This window comes from Panulirus ornatus, chromosome 48 (genome assembly GCF_036320965.1).
Source record: "Panulirus ornatus isolate Po-2019 chromosome 48, ASM3632096v1, whole genome shotgun sequence".
NCBI classification, from domain to species: Eukaryota; Metazoa; Arthropoda; class Malacostraca; order Decapoda; family Palinuridae; genus Panulirus; species Panulirus ornatus.
In genome coordinates this window covers 30,022,600-30,049,024 of record NC_092271.1, presented here as the reverse complement: position 1 = coordinate 30,049,024, position 26,425 = coordinate 30,022,600, and the positions used below count along the sequence as shown (strand labels likewise).

Sequence of the window (26,425 nt, the reverse complement as noted above, 5' to 3'; positions counted from 1 at the left end):
AGCAAGGTTATTAGGTACAGTAGAGTTGAGGGCCAAGTCAATTGGGAGGTAAGTTTGAGTGGAGAAAAACCGGAGGAAGTAAAGTGTTTTAGATATCTGGGAGTGGATTTGGCAGCGGATGGAACCATGGAAGCGGAAGTGAATCATAAGGTGGGGGATGGGGCGAAAATTCTGGGAGCCTTGAAGAATGTTTGGAAGTCGAGAACATTATCTCGGAAAGCAAAAATGGGTATGTTTGAAGGAATAGTGGTTCCAACAATGTTGTATGGTTGCGAGGCGTGGGCTATGGATAGAGTTGTGCGGAGGAGGGTGGATGTGCTGGAAATGAGATGTTTGAGGACAATATGTGGTGTTAGGTGGTTTGATCAAGTAAGTAATGTAAGGGTAAGAGAGATCTGTGGTAATAAAAAGAGTGTGGTTGAGAGAGCAGAAGAGGATGTTTTGAAATGGTTTGGTCACATGGAGAGAATGAATGAGGAAAGATTGACCAAGAGGATATATGTGTCAGAGGTGGAGGGAACGAGGAGAAGTGGGAGACCAAATTGGAGGTGGAAAGATGGAGTGAAAAAGATTTTGAGTGATCGGGGCCTGAACATACAGGAGGGTGAAAGGCGTGCAAGGAATAGAGTGAATTGGAACGATGTGGTATAGGGGGTCGACGTGCTGTCAATGGATTGAACCAGGGCATGTGAAGCGTCTGGGGTAAACCATGGAAAGTTCTGTGGGGCCTGGATGTGGAAAGGGAGCTGTGGTTTCGGTGCATTATTACATGACAGCTAGAGACTCAGTGTGAACGAATGTGGCCTTTGTTGTCTTTTCCTAGCGCTACCTCGCACACATGAGGAGGGAGGGGGCTGCTATTCCATGTGTGGCGAGGTGGCGATGGGAATAAATAAAGGCAGACAGTATGAATTATGTACATGTGTATATGTGTATATGTCTGTGTGTGTATATATATGTATACATTGAGATGTATAGGTATGTATATTTGCGTATGTGGACGTGTATGTATATACATGTGTATGTGGGTGGGTTGGGCCATTCTTTCGTCTGTTTCCTTGCGCTACCTCGCTAACGCGGGAGGCAGCGACAAAGCAAAATAAATAATAATAAATAAATATATATATATATATATATATATATATATATATATATATATATATATATATATATATATATATATATATGTGTGTGTGTGTGTGTGTGTGTGTGTGTGTGTGTGTGTGGATGGGCCATTCTTCGTCTGCTTCCTGGCGTTACCTCACTGATTCGGGAAACAGCGATCAAGTATAATAAGTTTGAATGGAGAAAAACTTGAGGAAGTGAAGTGTTTTAGATGTTTGGGAGTGGATTTGGCAGCGGATGAAACCATGGAATATATATATATATATATATATATATATATATATATATATATATATATATATATATATATATATATATATATATATATTTTAACTATTCGCCATTTCCCGCGTTAGCGAGGTAGCGCTAAGAACAGAGGACTGGGCCTTTTTTGGAATATCCTCACCTGGCCCCCTCTGTTCCTTCTTTTGGAAAATTTAAAAAAAACGAGAGGGAAGGATTTCCAGCCCCCCGCTCCCTCCCCTTTTAGTCGCCTTCTACGACACGCAGGGAATACGTGGGAAGTATTCTTTATCCCCTATCCCCAGGGATAGGGGATTAAGGGGATTAATATATATATATATATATATATATATATATATATATATATATATATATATATATATATATATATATATAGATATATATATATTGGAAAGGATCACAATTTTGCGCGCGATCAAGATATTCCTAAGTCCACGGGGAAAATGAAACACGATAAGTTCCCAAGTGCACTTTCGTGTAATAATCACATCATCAGGGGAGACACAAGAGAGAAATGTAACAGTCAGTTGATCTACATCGAAGAGATGAAGCTTGGACGCCATTTGTTAAACATGCTATTGTCCAAGAAAGTCAACTAGCGTTCATACTTATCATTTTACAAATTTTATCAATAATAAAGTTATCTAATTTGTATAGACCATCACTAATATTAAGATTATAATTCTTTGTGTATTTAGTAATAGAAGATTCAATGATATTTCTCGTAGTAATAGAGTTAGAGTTAATAACTGAGATGGTATTACTCCAGTCAATACAATGATCATAGTTTTTAACGTGATTTAACAAGGCATTTGATTCTTGTTCCTTTCTTTTACTATATCTATGTCGCTTAAGTCTAACAGAAAGATCCTTACCAGTGTGCCCAACATAAAACTTATCACAATTTCTACATGGCACTTTATAGATACATCCAGGAAAATTTTCTGGTGAGTTCCTGATTAAGATATTCTTTATAGTATTATAGTTGCTGAAGGCAACATCTACATTAAAGTATTTAAGCAACATGGGAAGTAAAGTAAAATTATTATTAAAAGGGAGAACTAAAAGATTCTTGGTGTCAATGGGAGGTTTGGGCTCAACTCTATAAAATGATTTCTTTGCTAACTTGAGGGATTTATCAATGAAAGATCTAGGGTACTTTAATAAAGATCCAATAGACTATATCTTCTCAAACTCATCATCATTAAACCCTGGACTGCAAATAAGTAATGCCCTAAGGAACATAGATTGAAATGAAGATAATTTAACTCTGTCATGTTGAGATGAGTAATAATGGATATATGAGCATACATTGGTAGGTTTTCTGTATATGCATGTATTTGCATATGCATGTTTACCAAATGACGTCCTAGCGTCGTCTCTTCGATGTATATCAACTGACTGTTATATTTCTCTCTTGTGTCTCCCCTGATGTGATTATTACACGAAAGTGCTCTTGGGAACTTATCGTGTTTCATTTTCCCCGTGGACTCATAGGAATATATATATATATATATATATATATATATATATATATATATATATATATATATATATATATATGAATATATATGAATATATATGAATATAACTCCGCGTTGTACAGTCAGGTTCGGTAAAACGCTATCAGCTGGCTATGTGTTCTGTTCGGAAACAACCGATAGACCCCGTTGCTCACCATTGTGAGACGAAGGGTATTCGAGTACTTAGTATTTCGAACAGTTGTTTCCTATTATACAGTCCCTTAGCCTAGCGGTTAGCATGCCTGCCTCTTGCACAAGGGGTCCCAGGTTCGATCCTGGCTGTTGGAGCTTTGTATGATATATATATATATATATATATATATATATATATATATATATATATATATATATATATATCATAGGGTGGGGGAGGGGGCGAAAATTCTGGGAGCCTTGAAGAATGTGTGGAAGTCGAGAACATTATCTCGGAAAGCAAAAATGGGTATGTTTGAAGGAATAGTGGTTCCAACAATGTTGTATGGTTGCGAGGCGTGGGCTATGGATAAAGTTGTGCGCAGGAGGATGGATGTGCTGGAAATGAGATGTTTGAGGACAATGTGTGGTGTGAGGTGGTTTGATCGAGTAAGTAACGTAAGGGTAAGAGAGATGTGTGGAAATAAAAAGAGCGTGGTTGAGAGAGCAGAAGAGGGTGTTTTGAAATGGTTTGGGCACATGGAGAGAATGAGTGAGGAAAGATTGACCAAGAGGATATATGTGTCGGAGGTGGAGGGAACGAGGAGAAGTGGGAGACCAAATTGGAGGTGGAAAGATGGAGTGAAAAAGATTTTGTGTGATCGGGGCCTGAACATGCAGGAGGGTGAAAGGAGGGCAAGGAATAGAGTGAATTGGATCGATGTGGTATACCGGGGTTGACGTGCTGTCCGTGGATTGAATCAGGGCATGTGAAGCGTCTGGGGTAAACCATGGAAAGCTGTGTAGGTATGTATATTTGCGTGTGTGGACGTATGTATATACATGTGTATGGGGGTGGGTTGGGCCATTTCTTTCGTCTGTTTCCTTGCGCTACCTCGCAAACGCGGGAGACAGCGGCAAAAAAAAAAAAAAAGAATATATATATATATATATATATATATATATATATATATATATATATATATATATATATATATGTGTGTGTGTGTGTGTGTGTGTGTGTGTGTGTGTTTAGTCTGTGTTGCGAATTTCGTTGTGGCTTTTAATCAGAGTTGCTGTTTGTTTTATGTCACCGTCTTGGGTTGGTTTCTCCTCCCTCACGTGACGCGAGAGTTGCCTCGCTTCCTTCCCCTACAACACGCGAGGGGAGGAACCCTTTCTCTCACCCCCCCCCCCCTCCCCCCCCCCCCAAGCACGTAACACCAGCAGGAGTATCGGGTGTTCCCGCCGCCTCCCTCCCCACGAACGCCACTATCATCACCTCCACACATCATCAGTAATTCCTCACTACACAGGATACACTCCTGTGTATTACCATATTGTGTAGCATGTGTTCCTGTTACACTGAGCGCATAAATAATAGTTGAATTAAAACTTGAGGAGTTTCAAGGCTGCTATAATGTTAATCAAGTGCAAGTTGGCAACTGTACGGGTTGGCTTAGCTTTCCCAGGACAGGTGAGGAATTAGTACATTTTTCTGTGTGGCATGGTAAACAAGTGGTCGCCTTCCTCTTTGTTATCGTCATGGTCTGCCCAGGAAGCTTCCTACCTGCATGCATGACCAGCGAGGCATCACTAGCTGTGTTAAGTAGTGCAGAGTAACGATTCATTGTCTCGACCAGGAACCATCGGACTACTCCTTGAGGCTGTTACTGCTGGATGAGGTCCTTAAAGTGGGTAACAGGTGCTGAATGATCTGAATTATTAACACATTATATTCTAGAATGCCACTGCCTGTACGCCTATGTGGTCCCCGAGGCAGAGCTGATATAATTGTAACAAAACAAAGAAAGTGCCACAGAAAAGTCCAGATCCGAGACGCATTACTCACGCCGCCCGCACTTCAGCAGTACATAACGTAACCTGTTACTACCGTGACGCCTGAGACATGGCTCCAGGGCAGCGGGCTGCCCGCACCCTCCCGGCCAGCTCCTCCTCAGCCAGTACAGGTCACACAGGAGGTGCCCCACACTCCCCCCCACCATGTCATGGACTCTCTCGGCTCCGGGTCAGGAGGTTGGTGTCGCTCAAGACCCTAACAAGAAGCGCGGCGCTGGATGATCCCGTCACCAGCCAGAGGTGGGCGCAGAGGCAGCAGTGTCGCTGGAGGCCGCGTGCACGTGCTCGATGGGAGCTAGGTAAGGCAGACGACTGATCCATGTACTGAACCAGTACGCCACTTGTTCTTAGGGGAGGTGTACCTCACAATGGACGCTGACATAATGACAGGCTAACACAGAGGAAGCTCAGTGTCATCATATCAAGTGGTAATCACACGTGTTTTGTTTGTTCTAATGACGTTTTCAAGAGCTTTGCCCGAGTAGGTCGGCAACACCCGGAAGGAATTACCACCTTTTGACACATTTCACCTAGGCTGTACGGGTGTTGCCCCTTAGATACTGTAACGCATTAGCAGGAGGGAGGGGGTTAATGTAACTTGTATCTGTCTGGCATTCTTGAATGACCTCTGTCTGGGGATCGTTGTTAGGGAGGGAGGGGAAAGGGGGAGAGGGTTATGTTGTTGGGATGCGTGAGGGATGCGTTGCTTTGGTCCATTAGGAACGTGGTCCTGAGGTGCGTGAAGATTGTAGTGGTTGGTTACAAGAGGCCACCAGCCTCGGGGCCACACAACCAAGAGGCCGGCCCGCGCCCCACAGAAGTTAGGGTGGGTTGGGAACAGCACTACTGACTCAAAATGTATAATCTGTAGAGTTCTTGATTTTAGATAAGAATGAGATGAACATGGTGCGGTGATTGGAAAATGACAGGCGCATTATTATACCACTCCAGAACCATTTTTGCGGGGCTCTTGAAGCTGCAAGGCTGTACACCACGCAGGAAATGGGAAATAATGGACTCTTGGAGTCAGAAGACCTTGGACATATTTCTTGGTTGGTGTGGAAAAGAGAGACTTTTAAATGTAGATGTGCTGAAAGGAGCAGCTAGTGGGATGTCTGCTCACTATCTTCTAGATGTGAGGATGAAGATTTGTAGAAGTTTTCGGAAAAGAAGAAACAGTGGCGGTAAGAAGAGAATGACGAGAGTAAATGAACTTTAAAAAGAAACTTGTGTGAAGAAATACCAGGAGAGATTTGATGTAGAATGGCAAAAGGTGAGAGCAAATGAATCAAGGGTAGTGGATAGGGAATGGGAAGTGTTGAAGGAAGCAGTGGTACCGTGTTCAGGAGATACATGTGTCATACGAAAGGTTGGAGGTGGGCAGATTAGGAAGGGTAGTGAGTGGTGAGATGATGAAGTGAATTGCTTGTGAAAGGGAAAAGAAAGGCCTTGGGTAGAACTTACGTGGAAAGAGTGCAAATTATTGAGAGATGTATAAGAGAACGCGGCAGTAGGTCAAGAAGAAATTGCAAATGAAAAAGAGGGCTAGTGAGAGTTGGCGTGTTCGAGTATCAGTAAACTCGGGGAGGATAAGATCTTTTGGAAGGAGATAAATAATGTGCGAAAAACAAAAAAACAAATGCGAACTTCGGTGAAGGGGACAAAATGGGAAGTGGTAACATGTAGTGATGAAGTGGGGAGGGGATGGATTATTTTGAAGGACTGTTGAATGTGTTGGATGATGAAGTGGCAGATGTAGGGTGTTTGGATTGGGGTGGTATTCAAAGTGAGAAAGTCCTAGAGAGTGGTTTGGTGAAGAGAGAAGAGGTGGTGAAAGCCTTACTTAAGATGGAATGCGACATTGCGGCTGGAATGGATGGTATTGCAGTTGAATTTATTAAGAAATGGGTTGACTGTGCTTTTCGTTGATTGGTATGGATTTTCAGTATATGTATGGATCATGCTGAGTTGCCTATGGATTGGCTGAATGGATGGATGAGGGAGCGAAGGTTCTGGGAACGTTGAAGAATGTGTGGAAGGAGAGAACGTTATTTAGGAGGGCAAAAATGGGTGTGCGTGAAGGAATAATAGTCCCAGTGATATTATATGGTTGCGAAGCATGGGCCATAGATATGGATGTGCGGGGAAGGGTGGATGTGTGAGGACAATATGTGGTGTGGGTTGGTTTAAGCGGGTAAGTAATGAAAGGGTAAGAGAGATGTGTGGTAATAAAAAAGAGTGTGGTTGAGAGAACTGAAGAGGTTGTGCTGAAATGGTTTGGACATATGGAGAGAATGAGTGAGGAAAGGTTGACAAAGAGGATATATGTGTCAGAAGCGGAGGGGACAAGGAGATCGGGTAAACTAAAATGAAGATGGAAGGATGCAGTGAAAAAGAGTTTGAGTTATCATTGCCTGAACATGCAGGTAGGTGAAAGACACAAAGGATAGAGTGAATTGGAACATGAGGTATACTGGGATTGACGTGATGTCAGTGGACTGAACCAGGATGTATGAAGTGTTTGGAGTAAACCTTGGAAAGTTCTATGGAGTCTGGTTTTGGATAGGGAGCTGCTGTTCCGGTGCATTACACATGATAGATAGAGAATCGATGTAAGTGGATGGGACCATTCTTCATCTGTTCCAGGCGCTATCTCATTAACGCAGGGATCGGCGATTAAGTATGAAAGAAAGAAATATTCCTCAACTTTTCTCTCGCCTTTGACCGTTCTGTAAATCCACCACTACTTTCATTGAACATGTTTGGTATTATTGTCACTTCCACTCTATTTTGGAAACCCCACTTTACGGAAATAGCTAAGTTTACCTCTTTGAAACTGGAATTCCTGTTTAGATGTCGAAATTTCTTTTCTTCCGAACAGTTGCTCAGTTTAAGCAAAATGCTGATTTGTCCTTGTGTGGAGTACTGCTTTCACATCTGGGATGATTCCATCTCAGCATCCTTACTTGAAAGTGTTGAGTCGAAAGCTGTCTGACCTATTAAACCTCCGAAGCTAACCTGAAAACTGACCAGCTTGCTGTGCCGCAGTGTTTTTCTTCTATAGGTATTACTTTGCTTTTTGCTCCCGAGAGCTGACTGCTCGTGTTGCCCCACCCTTGGCTAGACCACACAGCACTCGGCAAGCTGCAGCGTCACATGATTACTTTGTAGCCGTTGGCAACTCAAGGTTGGGCCGTTTTGATGATATTTCTTTCCTTACACCTCCTGGAGATGTCATATGGAACTTGCGTCTCCATATGAACTCCTACACTTGCGCACAAACCTCCTTCAGTCCACTTGGTGAACCGGCAGCTCTTTAGGATCATAATGTGAAGTACTCACAGCCGTAACTGTCTCGGTCACTTCATGTATGCATCTCTCGATCCCGTCCTTCATATTCGTACCTTAACAAATGCAGTCTCTCCTCAGCTTCTCACTTGGCACACATTCTACATGGCCAGGCCATCTATACACTTTTTGCTCGCATCATTACTTCTTGTGTTTTATGACTCACTGATATACCATGCAAGATCTCCATTTTTCTTGCTTATCTGTTTGACATGTGTGTACCAAGGAAAGCTTAAGTTTCACATCATGTGTAAGAGCTGGAGCAAGCACTCCACCCTGCAGGCCTCCCCACGCTTCATACTTAACTTTTCCTCTTCACCAGAGTTCTCACTTCACCTCCAACTTCTATCCCTCAAGTGATCCTCCACTCCGCGTCAGGTTTCCCACTTCCGCCCTTGTTGATCGGCACACTCAAGCATTTAATTTCCTTTCTAAGTTCAGTCCTTCCCAGTACAAACTGATGTTAAACTGTCCAGCCTTTTGATAAAGAAAAGAGAGAAAATAAAAGATTTTGGTCCTATTCCAATTTGTTTCAAAAGGCTAACCTTTGACCAAACTCCCACGTTGTAGCTAAAATTGGATGTGTTCCACCATCAGCGGCTGGTGTATTGTAACCCGTAGCTCACGTGTGAAGTGCAGTACAGAAGGATTACAACAGTCAAAAGAATCTTCGTATCCCCAGTTATTAGTTGCTTATGGCATACATTGTTTCAAATCTGGTTCATTATATATATATATATATATATATATATATATATATATATATATATATATATATATATATATATATATATATTTATTTATTTATTTATTTATTTATTTATTTATTTATTTTGCTTTGTCGCTGTCTACCGCGTTAGCGAGGTAGCGCAAGGAAACAGACGAAAGAATGGCCCAACCCACCCACATACACATGTATATACATACACGTCCACACACACAAATATACATACCTATACATCTCAATGTATACATATATATACACACACAGACATATACATATATACACATGTACATAATTCATACTGTCTGCCTTTATTCATTCCCATCGCCACCTCGCCACACATGGAATAACAACCCCCTCCCCCCTCATGTGTGCGAGGTAGCGCTAGGAAAAGACAACAAAGGCCACATTCGTTCACACTCAGTCTCTAGCTCCCTTTCCACATCCAGGCCACACAGAACTTTCCATGGTTTACCCCAAACGCTTCATGGATGGGGTTGTTAGGAAGGTGAATGCAAGAGTTTCGGAGAGAGGGGCAAGTATGCAGTCTGTTGTGGATGAGAGAGCTTGGGAAGTGAGTCAGTTGTTGTTCGCTGATGATACAGCGCTGGTGGCTGATTCATGTGAGAAACTGCAGAAGCTGGTGACTGAGTTTGGTAAGGTGTGTGAAAGAAGAAAGTTGAAAGTAAATGTGAATAAGAGCAAGGTTATTAGGTACAGTAAGGTTGAGGGTCAAGTCAATTGGAAGGTAAGTTTGAATGGAGAAAAAGTGGAGGAAGTAAAGTGTTTTAGATATCTGGGAGTGGATCTGGCAGCGGATGGAACCATGGAAGCGGAAGTGAATCATAGGGTGGGGAAGGGGGCGAAAATCCTGGGAGCCTTGAAGAATGTGTGGAAGTCGAGAACATTATCTCGGAAAGCAGAAATGGGTATGTTTGAAGGAATAGTGGTTCCAACAATGTTGTATGGTTGCGAGGCGTGGGCTATGGATAGAGTTGTGCGCAGGAGGGTGGATGTGCTGGAAATGAGATGTTTGAGGACAATATGTTGTGTGAGGTGGTTTGATCGAGTAAGTCATGTAATACAGGGTAAAAGAGATGTGTGGAAATAAAAAGAGTGTGGTTGAGAGAGCAGAAGAGGGTGTTTTGAAATGGTTCGGGCACATGGAGAGAATGAGTGAGGAAAGATTGACCAAGAGGATATATGTGTCGGAGGTGGAGGGAACTAGGAGAAGTGGGAGACCAAATTGGAGGTGGAAAGATGGAGTGAAAAAGATTTTCAGTGATCTTGGCCTGAACATGCAGGAGGGTGAAAGGAGGGCAAGGAATAGAGTGAATTGGATCGATGTGGTATACCGGGGTCGACGTGCTGTCAGTGGATTGAATCAGGGCATGTGAAGCGTCTGGGGTAAACCATGGAAAGTTCTGTGGGGCCTGGATGTGGAAAGGGAGCTGTGGTTTGGGGCATTATTACATGACAGCTAGAGACTGAGTGTGAACGAATGTGGCCTTTGTTGTCTTTTCCTAGCGCTACCTCGCACACATGAGGGGGGAGGGGGATGTTATTCCATGTGTAGCGAGGTGGCGATGGGAATAGATAAAGGCAGACAGTATGAATTATGTACATGTGTATATATGTATATGTCTGTGTGTGTATATATATGTGTACATTGAGATGTATAGGTATGTATATTTGCATGTGTGGACGTGTATGTATATACATGTGTATGGGGGTGGGTTGGGCCATTTCTTTCGTCTGTTTCCTTGCGCTACCTCGCTAACGCGGGAGACAGCGACAAAGCAAAATAAAAAATAATAATAATATATATATATATATATATATGCTGCTAACCACTAGGAAAAATGACAGAACATGTTCCTGTAGGTGGGTGTGGTGTCAGGGAAGTTGTCTACTGCTCACGGGACTGATCATGTTTTTTTCCTTGTGGTTATCAGCAGATACATTGATCACGTGCATCACTGTCGTCCTCTCACCGGTCATCCTCTCACCAGTCATCCTCTCGCCAGTCGTCTACTCACCGTCCTCGACTCATCAGTCATCCACTCACCAGTCGGCCACTCACCAGTCGTCCACTCATCAGTCATCCACTCACCAGTCGTCCACTCACCAGTCGTCCGCTCACCAGTCGTCCACTTACCAGTCATTATCGTGTATGCTGGTGTTATTTTGTGATATTGAAGTTTCCATGAAAATTTCCACTCTGGTTATTTTTAGTTGCTTGCGTACAGGAAGATGAGAGTTACTGTGCTTGACTAGAGTGTGTGGAGTGAGTACGTAAGAGGATTTGAGGGGAGTGTGAGGCAGGAGACAGACCTCGGCTGCTGCTTCCCTTCCTTTTCACACCAGTGGAGGCACGGAACTGCTGCTGCTCCCGTCTGTGCCCGCTGGCTGCATGGAAACACGAGCATCGGCCTTAAAAGTGGTGACACCTGGTGGTCAGCAGAGCATCAGGAGGGCACTGGTGGCGGTCAGGTGGTATTGAGAACACTGCAGTAAGCCCACGTTGTCCCAGATTCTGTGACGGCGTCCCTTAGCAACTAAGGCGTCAGACAGGCCGGTACTGGTCCAAGCTGGCTACCGCTGCAACAAACTGGTCCCTTACATAAGACAGGAGTACCTTCTTACGTGTGCCTTCACCGCTTGCCGAGACCCCCGTTAAACTGGTTGTAGTACAAATCTCCTTAAGCAGCAGTGTGATGTTAACAGCTGGACACAAGAAATGGAAGCTGATTTTACGTAATGAGTCGCCTGCATATTTATCATGCAAGTTCTCTACCAAGCGTCTTGAAAGTCTGGAAAAGAAGAATTAAACAATTGTGTAATGATAATTCTTCCCTCTTGTGCTCAACTTATCTCTCTTAACATTTTCGTACTAAGGTAAGTGCATAGAACACCGGGCTCTATCCGCGTATGTCTTGTTCATTTAAAAAGAGATGTAACTCAATATTTGTTTCTTTACGTAATGTTTAGATGTATCACTAGTGGTAATCCCTGGGTCTCACATGATCTAGTGATCTGTATATACACGGTAAACCCATGTAACGCCGGCTGTTTTAACGCAAAACTGAGGCGCTACGACATCAGCGGCAACCACAGGAGGGAGGGAGGCCAGGCCGGCGGGAGGCAGGTCCCACTAGTTATATAAATGAAAATGTAGACGCCGACTCCTTGCCCACCCTCGACCTGGGGCTGCCTTAACATCTGAGACTCTTCACCATACTGGTGTTAACACCCGAGGCCCGTTACTGTAGTATGGCGTTAACTACAGAGGCCGTCACCAAACTGACAGTGTTAGCTCCCGAAGCTCATCATCAAACTGGCAGTGTAAGGTGTTAACGCTGGAGGCCCGTTACTGCTTTGGTAGTGTATGGTGTTAACGCCGGATCCCTAGTACCATACTGGTAACGTTTAGTGGTAACACCGGAAACTTGTCAGTGTCAGTTATCAAAATTTGCGTCACCCATTGTCCCTCTTTTCTCTTTAATTTTTTAATGCCAAGGTTTCATCAGTATTTTATGATATACGGCAGTGTGCCACAATTATAGTCTGGTGATATTTTTGGTGCTTTAACTTTCGTGTCAGTTACTTTGTAAAAGAACGAAAGAAAAGTAATAAAGATATAGCCACCCCTGCATCCTCCGGATTACATCTATAGAAAACTTGGTGTACAACCGACCGTAGAAAACGATGCTGGTTATTGAGGGCATAACACAAGTAAACTAGACATGTGTCTCGACACCCCATTCCGCCCTCCGTAAGAAAATCAATATCGACGTAGGGCGGCCGTGTGGGCCCGCTGGCTCCGACCTGAGGAGGGAAGCAAGGTGCAGATAACGGCTATTGATCGGCGATGACTCCTCTGATCTTGTTGGCCCATTTTCTTCGGCTGGTGGTCGAGGTGAAGAGCAGCCTTTTTATGTTTATGATAACATAATAGGTTGACATGAATATGTGTATTTACCGTAGTCTAGCCAATCGTAATGATTTTGGGAGTATAGGAATATATAATTTGCTCTAGGAAAGGCAAGACGTAATAGAAACAGGTCATCAAAACCAGATAGCATCGCACTAAGTAGGCCCTCACCCTGTGTGCCACCCTCCCTTCCTCCCTCCCTCCCTGGCTGCCTCTCTGCTCTCACTGTTGCTCCCCCTACACCTCCCTTACTCCCCCGCCATCCCCCTCTCTCTCTCTCTTTCTCTCTCTACGCATCTCCTACCACCTCCCCCCCCCCACACACACCACTCCAAACGCACTTTAATGTGAAGTGAGACACATCCATGTACTTCTGTCTTGTTCCTGGCTTTGCAGAGTTACATTGAGTTGTGAGTCGTATTTCCATATCAAGTGATATATAACAACGTAACAGAAAGTCAGGACAGCAACCAGCAGGAAGAGAGTGGGAACTTACGGACGTGACATAATAGTCAGCTGCGCCTTTACTTAGTCTCTCTCTCTCTCTCTCTCTCTCTCTCTCTCTCTCTCTCTCTCTCTCTCTCTCTCTCTCTCTCTCTCTCTCTCTCTCTCTCTCTCTCTCTCCCCTTTCTTAACTCTCCCAGTCTTCCCTCCCATCCTCCAGGATTGCTCCAAGTTTTCCCTCCCATCCTTTCATTATTTCCTCTCATCATAACTAAAAGTCTCAAGTTAGAACACGACGACCATAATATTAGTCTCGTTGTATTACGCTAGCATCCTAACTTTGATTTCCTCCTTGTGTCTGAGCAATACTTGCTCGAAGCTTTCACTTCATTATATAAATTTCAATCTGTCGTCTGTCAACAGAGAATTTGTGCAAATAATGTTTATGTAAACCATGGGTGCCTGTTTTTTGTAAACCATGGATGTCTGTTTTATGTAAACCAGGGGTTCCTGGTTTATGTAAACCATGGGTGTCTTTCATGTAAACCATGGGTGCCTGGTTTGTGTAACCCACGGGTGTCTGGTTTTTGTAAACCACGGGTGCCTTGTTTATGTAAACCACGGGTGTCTAGTTTATGTAAACCATGGGTGCCTGGTTTATGTAAACATTGGGTGCTTATTTGATGTAAACCTTGAGTGCCTGGTTTATGTAAACCACGGGTGCCTGATTTATGTAAACCACGGGTGTCTGGTTTATGTAAACATAGTTGCCTGATTTATGTAAACCATGGGTGCCTGGTTTATGTAAACCATGGGTGTCTGGTTTATGTAAACCATAGTTTCCTGGTTTATGTAAACTATGGGTGTCTGGTCAGTATCTTTCTTTGGTACATGTTTGCTGACTTTCTCGAGAACAAGTAGTTGTTTGTAGAACAAGTAGTTGTTTGTAGAACAAGTAGTTGTTTGTAGAACAAGTAGTTGTTTGTAGAACAAGTAGTTGTTTGTAGAACAAGTAGTTGTTTGTAGTTCCAGGTTTGTGTTGGTTGGCTTCCTCACCTCTTCATTGTCTCAGCCTCGCCCACAACACGTGTTGCTATTTTGTTGTGACTTCATGATAACGCTAGACCCACCCAGCCTATACACATTTCCCACACTCCTTTTCTTATCGGTTATTTCATTACTACGGCTGCATCCATGAGTCGCACCTTGGTCTCATGTTATTCATGACTTGAAGCAGCTGGTGAACCGCTGTCTTTCCCTGTACGAACCCGGCCATCATTACCTTACATAATGGTTCTCGTTAAGATTGATAGCATGGATTACAGTAAGTCTCATCTCGAGCTGGTGGTATAACAAATATGAAATGTATGATATTCTAATAAGCTGGGTGTTATGCAAGACGTTAACATCCTGGCCTGTACGGCCGGTCTGGCTGGAATACCCTCCTCTTGCTGTGCCACGTCATATGCCAGCTAATCTTTATTTTCATTTGACCTCGTCCGTTTCCATTTACTTCTCTGTGAAGTAAGTATTGTCAGTTATTCTACTGCCCCAGTACCGATTCATTAGCCATGACTCAGGGAGCCATTAAACCTTGTTACATTCATTTGTGGTCAAGTTGTTAACAAGTTGTTACGCCATAGATTTAACTTTAGCGTGCCTCTTAGTCTGCCATCCTGCGGGTCTGCCTCTGACCACCCGATCCATGGTGAGTGGCTTGCCTTCCTGGTAGTACCAGTCTTAGGCCACGTAACCACCAACGCCTCTGTAGTCACCACCATCACTACCATCACCACCACTGTAGTCACCACCATCACTACCATCACCACCACTGTAGTCACCACCATCACTACCATCACCACCACTGTAGTGGCCCTATACACTCACTTCCCTGTACTTACGCTTTCCCCATTACATCAACAGTCAGGCCTGTGTTTATGCCACGACGTAATCATCCCTGATCTGACACAGTGCTGGCATGTGCTCGCTAGTTACATGAATTGCTTACTGTGTATCTCTGTATTATGGACAAGCTAAAGTAATTTACCTTTGATTTTTTTTAATTCCTTGATGTATAGGTTGTTATTGTTGTTAGAGCAGGCATGAGCTATCGTCACGTTCGATATCAGCTTATATTCTCTAGCTTCTCCCTTAATGGTCTATATCGCCATGGGATATCGTCCTCCCTAGCACGTCACCTGTCCACATCTTTCCTTCTGCATCATCTGCCTGTCCCCTATTTACCAGCATTTTCCTTATCCTTCACACCTACACCTCCTCTCATTGGCAGGCGCCAACCCACCGTCAACCATGGATACTGTCACCACCCTCACATTATTGTTACCGTCCACTCCATACACCCAAACACCTCCACCAGGCGCTCCACTCACTCTTATGGTCCTCCCCAACCCGTATCTGCTTCTTTACCAACTATTGTGCACATATCTGTTACCAGCTGTCATGCACAGTAGTTACCAACTATCGTGCACGTTACTGTTACCAACTATGATTCATGTTGTTACTGTTACCAACTCCGACCTGACGGAGGCAGTCCCTCAAGGTGGCCCCGTCACCAGGTTCGTCAGTGTACCTCCCGCTGCTGCAACACACGTCCCTCCACAATATCAACCATTCTCTCCACCCCTCCACTCTCCCTCCCTCCCTCACTCTCTCCGCTCCTCCTTACCCTCCCTCCCTCCCGCCCTGCCCCCGGCCCGGCCCCGCACTCCCCGCGCACTCGCACACCCCTCAGCCGGCACTGACGAGGCATCAGCCCAGAGACTCGCACTCACTCCCGCACCTCCAAGTCTCCTCCTCGAATTGTCCCAGTTCCCCCTTCCTCTGTGTCCCTGGCTTGGTCCTGACGCCCCCTCGTGGCTCACTCCCCCCTTCAGGGAAGTGGCAGGTGGTAGAGAGAGAGGTAAAGGGTTGTGAAGCGAGATAAGATGTGAGGGAAGTGTGAGTGCAGGCCCAAGACGGAGAGAGAAGGAGCCGCGCGCTTCTTGAAGGAGTGGTCGATCGTCCGGAGTCATCGGTACACACACACAACCACGCTCTGCGGCCGTCGTGGCGTGTCTGTCTGTACTGAGTTACCTATACACCTGTCGTGTGTGTATTTGCCCTGCCACGTGAACTGTGTGTACACAACCTGAGTTGTGGTGATGTTGGTTGCGGCATGTTGTCCTTAGAAACATTAGGACGACACTACCATTAGACTGCGCTTTGCTCAGAAAATACAACAGATAATGTGAATTTTTTTTTTTTTTGGTAAATATGGTGTGTAGTGTGTTGTGTCTTGTGAGCAGGACACGTGTGCCGCGTGCTTCCCATCCTGCCGGACGCAGCGCGCGACACCTGCTCAACCGATCCTGCGTAATATAGTGTGTAGCGTCCATGAGTGCGTTGTGGTCGTAAAGATTTGTTACACTTGACCAGTTCCTGCACAAGTGCGTGTTGTTGTGTTGCTGACACAGAGTAGTTGGTAGTGTGTTATGTACCTCAGGAACACGTGTTATGTACATTGATTGTTACTGTGGCCATGAGTGCGGCTGAACTGACATAGGTGTTTATGTTTCAAGGAACAATTACGAAGGGTTTATGTAAGCCTGAGGGGTCACAACTTGCAAGCCGAGCGGTGGCGCGTGTGGACCTTCAGAAACATGCCAGCGGACATGTTGCTCAGCTGTCACAGGATGCCTCAGTCTTGTCACTGGCCCATGCACGTACAGACCAGAAAAGCCTCACCCGCCCACTACCTGAATAATTCAAGCGCGACGCCCACTCGAGTGAGGAGCGAGGGTGGTGGGCTGGGCTGGAGGCCCACCGACCGAACCACTCTGCCGACCCGCCCGCCAGCAGCGAGTGGCGCCGCCCGCCCACGGTTGCCAGGGAGGCTTATCCCGCCGCTCGGCCGCCCCTCCAGCTCGCTCCGCCATAGCTACTCTCTGTGTCATTGATAAAAGGTTTTGCTCTCATATGATGTTGGTCGCGAGCAAAGCTGGTTGATATGACTCGAGGATCTGCTGTTATGCATAGACGTTGTGTGGGTCGTGTTGGAGAAGTCCTGAATTTGCTCCTAAGAAATCCAGGAAAATTTTAAAACCAGAAAATAACTGATGAAAATGGGACATGTTTATGAAAATGGCAACATGAGCGTTTCGAGGGGGCTCTCAAGTGCAGCTGAGTGCAGACCGTTGAGTTGCCTACGCGAGAATGTGGGTTGCCACCATCCGTGGATTCCCCCCCCCCCCCCCCGCTAGGACCACAGTCTTGTACTATCCCCTCCCCCGCCACACTTCTTGTAGTGTTCTCTGTCCTTCAGTACAGCATAACAGGTCAATAATAATACAGGAGCTTTCGAAGGTGTGAGGCAGCAAGAGGCCAGACCGTGTGGCAACTGTGGTAGTTCTCAAGGTTCTTTAGAGTGCAGTCAAGTGTAGTGCAGCGGTGGCGGTGGCGGCCGGCCCGAGGTGGGCCACGGCCGTTTTCGCCAGGTCGATATATTGAGTTGTCCACCTTATCTAATACGCCAGCTCTTGTTTACTTCCCTGTAGCCTTGTTTACACCTAGCCTGTGAGTAGCCTCTTTAATGATCATTAAGCTGTAAAGATTATTAGAATTAGGTCTCGTAAGATGAACAGTATGTTGTCTATACTAAATGGGACAGTAACTGATTGTATGCATCAGAATTCGTTTCTTGAAATATCATGTGAAGTTGGCTCCTGTGATGAGCGCGTACGAGGCCTGACAGACAGTTGTAGGAGCCTCGTGTACAGTAGGGACCCTCGTGTACAGTAGTAGATGAGTGTGGTGTGTCTGCCAGTCCTGCTCCGTGGTGCTGGTGTGGTAATGTTGGTTTTGTGACAGGTGACAAGCAACAGCTGTTGTGTTTACAGGTTATTACCAATAGTGTTAGAGGTAGAGGGAGTGGGTGGGTAGGGGAGGGTCTGGGGCGAGTGGTGATGGAGAGTAATGGGGCATGAGGAGTGCGGAGCAGGTGATGGGATGGGAAGAGTGTCGGGCAGGTGATAGGGTGGGAAGAGTCTAGGGCATGAGATGGGGCGGGAGGAGGGCAGGGTTGGTTGCGGGTTGTGGTTGGTGACGGGGGGGGGGGGGTAAGGACCGGCCACGGAGCCCCCCGGGTCAGGGATCCCGTCGCTGACGGGCAGTGGTTCCCAAGGAGTGTGCGTACAGCTGGTTCAGAGAGACGGAGGTGTTCGTGCTTCTTGCTTATGTGTGTACGACAAGTTATAAGGGACGCTTCCATAGTCTGAGTTTGGTATTTGTGAGGTTCATATGCTTCCCTCTGCCATATGTATCATAGAGTATTCTCCAGAGACTGTTGTCACCCAGTCTTTCTTGCCAAACGCTGTGAAAGTCTCTTGCTAGTGATCCTAAGTTTCAGCACTTGGTAACGGCTTTCATACGACAGTAATATCACTGCTGGAGTGCCGGGATACACTTTTTATCCTACGTCACAAGTCATGATGCTTTCTGTCGTATTGGCGCCTCTTACAGGGATTATCTGCTCGTTACTTCTCTTGTAGAATTTCAACACTCCTGAAGGACGAAAAACATTGTAATCTGAACTCCTAAATTTATACATAACAGATTCGCTTATATAAGGCTTCTCCTCCTCATCGAATTCCATGTTGTATACTCCCATATCTCTATACCCACAGCCTCTTACACATTCTGCCCACTTTGCTGATGGTTAAATAGCTTAAACCTGTAAAGGAGATACTGAGTGCTAACATCATCCTTTGCCAACGTATCTAAATCAAGCCAGTATCATGCTTTTCTCAATTGTATTATGCGTTTCTCTCGGCTTTCTCCGTGACTATATGTACATGATGAAGATCCCTTAAACCAGTGGTTCTCAATCTGGGCAGTATTGCCCACTATTGGACATTTTTAGAACCAGGGGATGGTAAACGCTAGGTGGGAGGGGGGAGGGGGTGAAGGCTCTCAGAAAATTACCGTGTGCTTGATTTAGAAATCTGGAAACAGAAGAAGCATTGATTACTTCCAGAACACATAGGTACCCACTTTCCATCCACTGAGTCCAGTAGAACTAACAACTTGGCTACAGATGTTTCTGTTACCTTGTACTTTAACATGTTCAATATGAATCTTATAACATAAAATTGATGCAGCATTTAAATTGTCCTTTTTGTTCAGATGAAATAATTTTGATTTTCCGTGTGTTTTAAAAATCTAGCCGAACCATTTGGTTACACAATGCTGCTGCCAAATTTTTCTTGTTCAAGGAAGAGCATATGATTTTCACCCTTTTTTTGTGCGATGGTGGCACAAACAATTCTAGGTAGGGGGAATGCACGGTATATCTTATTTTAAGGTATCCGTAAAAGGGTTTTTGACAAAGCATTCTTGATGTAAAGTTTATGGAAGTATCTATGAAGGGGTGTCAGTCACTACTGTTTCTTGAAATGGGCCGCTGGGTTGAGAAAGGCTGGGGTCGACGTCAGTGTCTGCGGTACCTGTAGTAGCCAGCCATCTGTGTGCCCTGCGTCAGCTGTCACGCATCATAGGAGCCCAGCCCCTGTCTTGATACATGTTGCTCCCGACCATACATTGAGCAGCTTACCTATTCATCACCCTCCCGTCTCATCTCCAATTTCAGAAGTAATAAATGTAGTACCAGTTTATAGCTAACTCTTGGTGAAATTGTGTAATTTTTCTGTAACGAAGCAAGAGTCTGAGTCTGTCTATCTGTCTTGGCTTCTTTTCTCATGATCCAGCGACAATTTGTCCCTCCACACCACTCTCTCTTGTGGTAGCTCCAGTCATAATTATCCTTGTCTCTGTGCCACCAATGAATGTTGACCCTCACCTCAGTGGTTGCTCTGACCCTAACCCCTGTGGTTGACACTGACCTTCACCCCTGTGGTTGACACTGACCTTCACCCCAGTGGTTGACGCTGATCTTCACCCCTGTGGTTGACGCTGACCTTCATCCCAGTGGTTGACGCTGACCTTCACCCCAGTGGTTGACGCTGACCTTACCCTTGTGGTTGACGCTGACCTGCCCCACAGTAGTTAACGCTGACCTTCACTACAGTGGTTGACGCTGACCTTCACCCCAGTGGTTGACGCTAACCTTCACCCCTGTGGTTGACGCTGACCTTCACCCCTGTGGTTGACGCTGACCTTCTTTACAGTGGTTAACGTTGTGCTTCTCTATTCTCTTCACTCAGCGCTGCGATGCGTCTGTCATTTCATCTCCACCCTACAGCCTGCATGACCCAGCCTCACCACACCCCACACGACCTGGTGACCGAGCCTCACCACACCCCACACGACCTGGTGACCGAGCCTCACTACACCCCACACGACCTGGTGACCGAGCCTCACCACACCCCACACAGTCTGGTGACCCAGCCTCACCACCCCCCACACGACCTGGTGACCAAGCCCCACTACTTACCACGATCAGGACAGCTAAGTCCTGACCTTACAGCGTTACCCACTGATCAACGGTCACATATCTTTACCACTACCTCCAACCCCAATCCCCTATCCCCACCCACCAATTTACTTAGCCACTTTTTGAGAACATAATTCCTTTAAGGACACTTTTACTTCCTGCATGGCTTCGATTTTCCTGTTTGAGTGTGAAGTGTTTGCCTTACTGTTACATATTTTGTAAATTAATGAAACAAGTCTTATGTTTGATATTGTGTTCCTCCCGCATTGGTGATGGTGTCTCGTGACACTGCTGGCGCCGCACTACACAGGAATGCCAACTTAACGTAGCCTGTTCTCGTAAAACGTTATTTCCCTTCATGTACTGATACTGCGTTCGTTACCTTCGTAAGATAGCAGTCTCAGCTGGCGGATGGCTTCTGAAAATCATCACCAGTTAGATTTCTTTCTTTTGGTAAGACCAAACTCTCCGTACTTTACGTTGAAAAGACTCACATATTCCCTTGACATTTTCACTTAGTCTCCTGTATTAAGATTATTGTTTCTTTTCAGGAATCAGGAAACATACGATACCTCCTCATGTTCCAGGATTTAAGTGGAGTGAGAAAACATACCTACAGTGAAACATGCCAGACTTTACCTCAGAGGATCGTTGATTTTAGTGCAAGAAGCGTACAAAGCTCGTCTGAAGTAATGATATCTTGAAGAGCGGATGTGTTTTGCCCTTGTTTGAGGTAGTGTGGGTGAGGATGCTAGAGGGCGTCGGGATGCCCCTAATGTACAGCGCCAGTGGGGCAGGTGGCCGCGAGCAGAGACGCCCTATGTGGACACAACATGAGAAGGCGGTGTTGCGGCTTCTCATGCGACAGTATGCCGGAGTAACAGAGTTCGACCCTCCAGACGTCCACAAACACCCAATTAGGAACGAAATGTGGCGACTTTTGACGGCCAGGTACAATGCTCACCCGCACGTTAGGTCCCGCGATACCAAGCAACTGAGGAAGGCTTGGGAGAATCTAAAGTACCGCGCCCGCAAATTGGGCTCAGAGAGTCAGAGAAGTGGAAGGCAACAGAATAACAGCAGTGAGTCGAGCTGGCCATTAGATGGTGTCACCCTACCTGGTCCTACGTCACCGCCCACCCAGAACCCTACCCCGACCCCAAGGGAGGCGGGAGAGGTTGGGGACTGGAGAGAATCTGAGGAAGAGTCGTCGCAAAGAAACCTAGATGACACAGAAGAACCTGAAAGAGACGTCAATGATGAAGCAGATGACGACCCTGTACAGTCTCATGAAGGTCTGGGCCATGCTCAGTCCCTTGGCGAACGGACACCAGCGGTCCTGAACCTTCACCCACTGGTGTCTTCATTGCTAGGTGGAGGGTTAGGGTCCTTAGCCACCACTCTGCCATTTCTTGCTGCGTCTCCTAGTTCTCATCTGGCGACCGGACTTCTACTTCCTCATGCAGTATCATCCTTTTCGACAGGGGACTCGGAGCTATGTCAGACAATTCTGAAGTCTTCCATGGACACCACTTCCATTACCTCCACCTCACCAACAACAGCTACCTCCACCCCGACCGCCGCTACCTCAGACACATGCATCTCTACCTCAGGGGCGTCCATCCCCATTAATGGTATTTCTCAGGCAATTCCAAACACGTTTACCACCTCCCCGTCTGCCACCTCAGCTACCGCAGACAAACCATCCAGAGCAGACGTTCCAGCAGAGCCACTGCTTGCACAAGACCGTATTCACCAGCGTCTGGCCGGGGTAGAGACCACTATTCGTCATACGGAGGAGCAACATCATGCACAGTTACAGCTTCTGAGACTTCAGATGGCACAGTCTGTTGCGGAGCACGAAGCCAAAATGCGGGTCTTGGGTGCGCAGTTAGAGTACTGGCAAAGGCGTCTTCGAGTCCAGCAGCGGGTCTCTAACGCCTTGACGGCCATCACCCAGAACGATCCTGACTTGGAAGACGAGCCACCAGCTTGACCTTATGTTACCTCTCTTAGCTACTGCCCCGTTCTTGAGTAGTACAATCTTTTGTTCCAATTAGAATGCTAGACAGGTTGTGAATAGTAATGATTGACATATTATCAGAAAGTAGTAAAGATAAGTGAAACATACGTCTTGGTCAAATCCTACGAGATCAGCGTGGAGACGTGTACTCATATGATTTAACCATTCCAGATGTTGAGTGTGTAGGTAGTACTACGTGATGGGTGTCTCGTTGGTCTGGAGTCTGTACCAGGAAAATGATGTACAATGTTCAGGATAAGGAAAGAAGTATTATGAAATAGTCATTGATTTACCTCAAGAATTGTATGTATGTATGTATGTATGTATGTATGTTTGTATGTATGTTCATGTGTGAGCAGCAAACGATTTATGAAATATGGTATAAAGTGAAGCCATGTCCCTATAATAGCCTTGGCCGGCTGGTCAATACCGGCCGGCTATGTCCCGGGACTAGGCTTGGCCGGCCGGTCAATACCGGCTGTGCTAGAATTATATTTTGATGGTCAGCCTAGCTGAGCTGCTCCACAGACTCAGCTTTAACAGATCAGCCAAATGTAACTGGAGGACACTCATATCAGTTTTTGAAGCTGGAGGACATAACTGTTGTGTTGACACTGGCATGTGTTGTACCTCTCAGTAAGTATTTTCAGTGTTGCTGGACGAGCCAGCCAGCCTACAAACTGTATATATTCACAATACCTTATTGTAATTACACAGAAATTCTATTTTTAGTAATATGTGTGTTATATCGCAAATAAATATGATGAAGTATTTACTTTTGATATGACCTATGATATACCGGTGAAATGAATCTTGCTATTACGAAAAGGTAAGGCAAGGAAATCATGGTCAAGAACACTAAGGAAATTTGTATTAAAGTGTTGAGGAAAAGGTTTAGAGGCCTATTACCTCAGTAACTAATATTTAGATTTTCTAACAGTCATGTTGATTGGAATTACGAGGATATATTTACCGTGTCACAGATATTATGATGGGGGTGACAAGTACCGTCCGTGGACTGTCTCAGGACAACCCCTCACTGTTCACTGTATGAACAAAATTACACACACATCGCACAGGCAATCTGTGCCTTTATTTAGGTTGGAGTGAATCAAAAATTTTAAAACAAAAACTTTCTTACATTCAATTAAGGTCATTTCTAAAGACTGATGCGATCACTGATCTTTATAAGAACAGAAATCAGTGTATAACGTTCATCAGCACAAGATAGGAAATTGGAATTTTGATACATTTGTATACAAAGAGTGGAATTCCTATGATATATATATATATATATATATATATATATATATATATATATATATATATATATATATATATATATTTTTTTTTTTTTTTTTTTTTTTTTTGCTTTGTCGCTGTCTCCCGCGTTTGCGAGGTAGCGCAAGGAAACAGACGAAAGAAATGGCCCAACCCACCCCCATATACATGTATATACATACGTCCACACACGCAAATATACATACCTACACAGATTTCCATGGTTTACCCCAGACGCTTCACATGCCCTGATTCAATCCACTGACAGCACGTCAACCCCGGTATACCACATCGATCCAATTCACTCTATTCCTTGCCCTCCTTTCACCCTCCTGCATGTTCAGGCCCCGATCACACAAAATCTTTTTCACTCCATCTTTCCACCTCCAATTTGGTCTCCCACTTCTCCTCGTTCCCTCCACCTCCGACACATATATCCTCTTGGTCACTCTTTCCTCACTCATTCTATCCATGTGCCCAAACCATTTCAAAACACCCTCTTCTGCTCTCTCAACCACGCTCTTTTTATTTCCACACATCTCTCTTACCCTTACGTTACTTACTCGATCAAACCACCTCACACCACACATTGTCCTCAAACATCTCATTTCCAGCACATCCATCCTCCTGCGCACAACTCTATCCATAGCCCACGCCTCGCAACCATACAACATTGTTGGAACCACTATTCCTTCAAACATACCCATTTTTGCTTTCCGAGATAATGTTCTCGACTTCCACACATTCTTCAAGGCTCCCAGGATTTTCGCCCCCTCCCCCACCCTATGATCCACTTCCGCTTCCATGGTTCCATCCGCTGCCAGATCCACTCCCAGATATCTAAAACACTTTACTTCCTCCAGTTTTTCTCCATTCAAACTTACCTCCCAATTGACTTGACCCTCAGCCCTACTGTACCTAATAACCTTGCTCTTATTCACATTTACTCTTAACTTTCTTCTTTCACACACTTTACCAAACTCAGTCACCAGCTTCTGCAGTTTCTCACATGAATCAGCCACCAGCGCTGTATCATCAGCGAACAACAACTGACTCACTTCCCAAGCTCTCTCATCCCCAACAGGCTTCATACTTGCCCCTCTTTCCAAAACTCTTGCATTCACCTCCCTAACAACCCCATCCATAAACAAATTAAACAACCATGGAGACATCACACACCCCTGCCGCAAACCTACATTCACTGAGAACCAATCACTTTCCTCTCTTCCTACACGTACACATGCCTTACATCCTCGATAAAAACTTTTCACTGCTTCTATCAACTTGCCTCCCACACCATATATTCTTAATACCTTCCACAGAGCATCTCTATCAACTCTATCATATGCCTTCTCCAGATCCATAAATGCTACATACAAATGCTACATACATATATATTGCAGTAGGTCACAGTGATGCGCGTAATTTATTATTTGCTGATGACCACGAGGTTAAACGAAAAACGGTAAGCCCCAAGTGCACTTTCGTGTGATTAATACATCGTCAGGGGAGATACAAGAATGGCATTCTTGTATCTCCCCTGACAATGTATTAATCACACGAAAGTGCACTTGGGACTTATCGTGTTTCAATTTTCCTCGAGGTTATGAACATATATATATATATATATATATATATATATATATATATATATATATATATATATATATATATATATATATATATTGTGTGTGTGTGTGTGCTTGGGTGTTATTTTGTATGGACACTTTAATTTGCAACCACGGAAATGAAAAAAGGTAAGAAATTTATTCTCTATTATGTAAGACCCATCCGTATTCTTTTAATATTTTCACAAAGGTACTAACAGTACGTTTATATATATATATATATATATATATATATATATATATATATATATATATATATATATATATATATATATATATATATATAATGTCACTGTAGTTGTTGAATATGTTTATAGAGGATTTGGTGAGGGAGGTAGGTGAAAGGATGTACATGTTAGTGACAGGTTTACATCATAATTAAGGCTTCAGAAGCTGGTGACAGATTGGAGAGTATATGAAAAGTTGAGAGTAAATAAGAAAAAGAAACTTGGGTTGTGAGGTGTAGCAGGGGGACGCGACAATGGTTTCAGTCAGAGTAGGGAAGACCTGGAGAAAGTTCAGTGCTTATTAGGTACCTGGGAGTGGACGTGACAGCAGATGGTATCATAGAGGCTCAGGCGAGTCTAAGGTTCAAGAGAGGGATAAGGTCTTGCATGCATTAAGGAGCTTATGGAAGGAAGAGGTCAATGTCTATCAGGACTCAGATGGATGTGTTTGAAAGTATTGTAAAC

The 26,425-nt window shown here is 44.7% G+C and overlaps 2 protein-coding genes across 14 annotated transcripts in view; both read left to right on the top strand.

Moving 5' to 3' along the window:
• The window catches only part of LOC139763941 (uncharacterized), a 108,100-nt gene extending 84,505 nt beyond the window's left edge, over positions 1–23,595 (top strand). Inside the window, exons 1-2 of one of the 5 annotated variants that reach the window (XM_071690420.1) lie at positions 16,078–16,274; positions 21,353–23,595. In XM_071690420.1, coding sequence (XP_071546521.1) covers positions 21,550–22,797 — 1,248 coding nt within the window. In that variant the 5' untranslated portion in view covers positions 16,078–16,274; positions 21,353–21,549 and the 3' untranslated portion in view covers positions 22,798–23,595. Of the gene's footprint in view, positions 1–16,077; positions 16,389–16,408; positions 17,927–21,352 lie in introns of those variants that run through there. The other 4 variants (XM_071690421.1, XM_071690422.1, XM_071690424.1 and 1 more) reach the window with 4 other exon arrangements.
• Positions 1–26,425, top strand: part of milt (trafficking kinesin-binding protein milt) — a 249,712-nt gene that overhangs the window by 171,862 nt on the left and 51,425 nt on the right. The gene's annotated exons all lie outside the window — the stretch shown is intronic.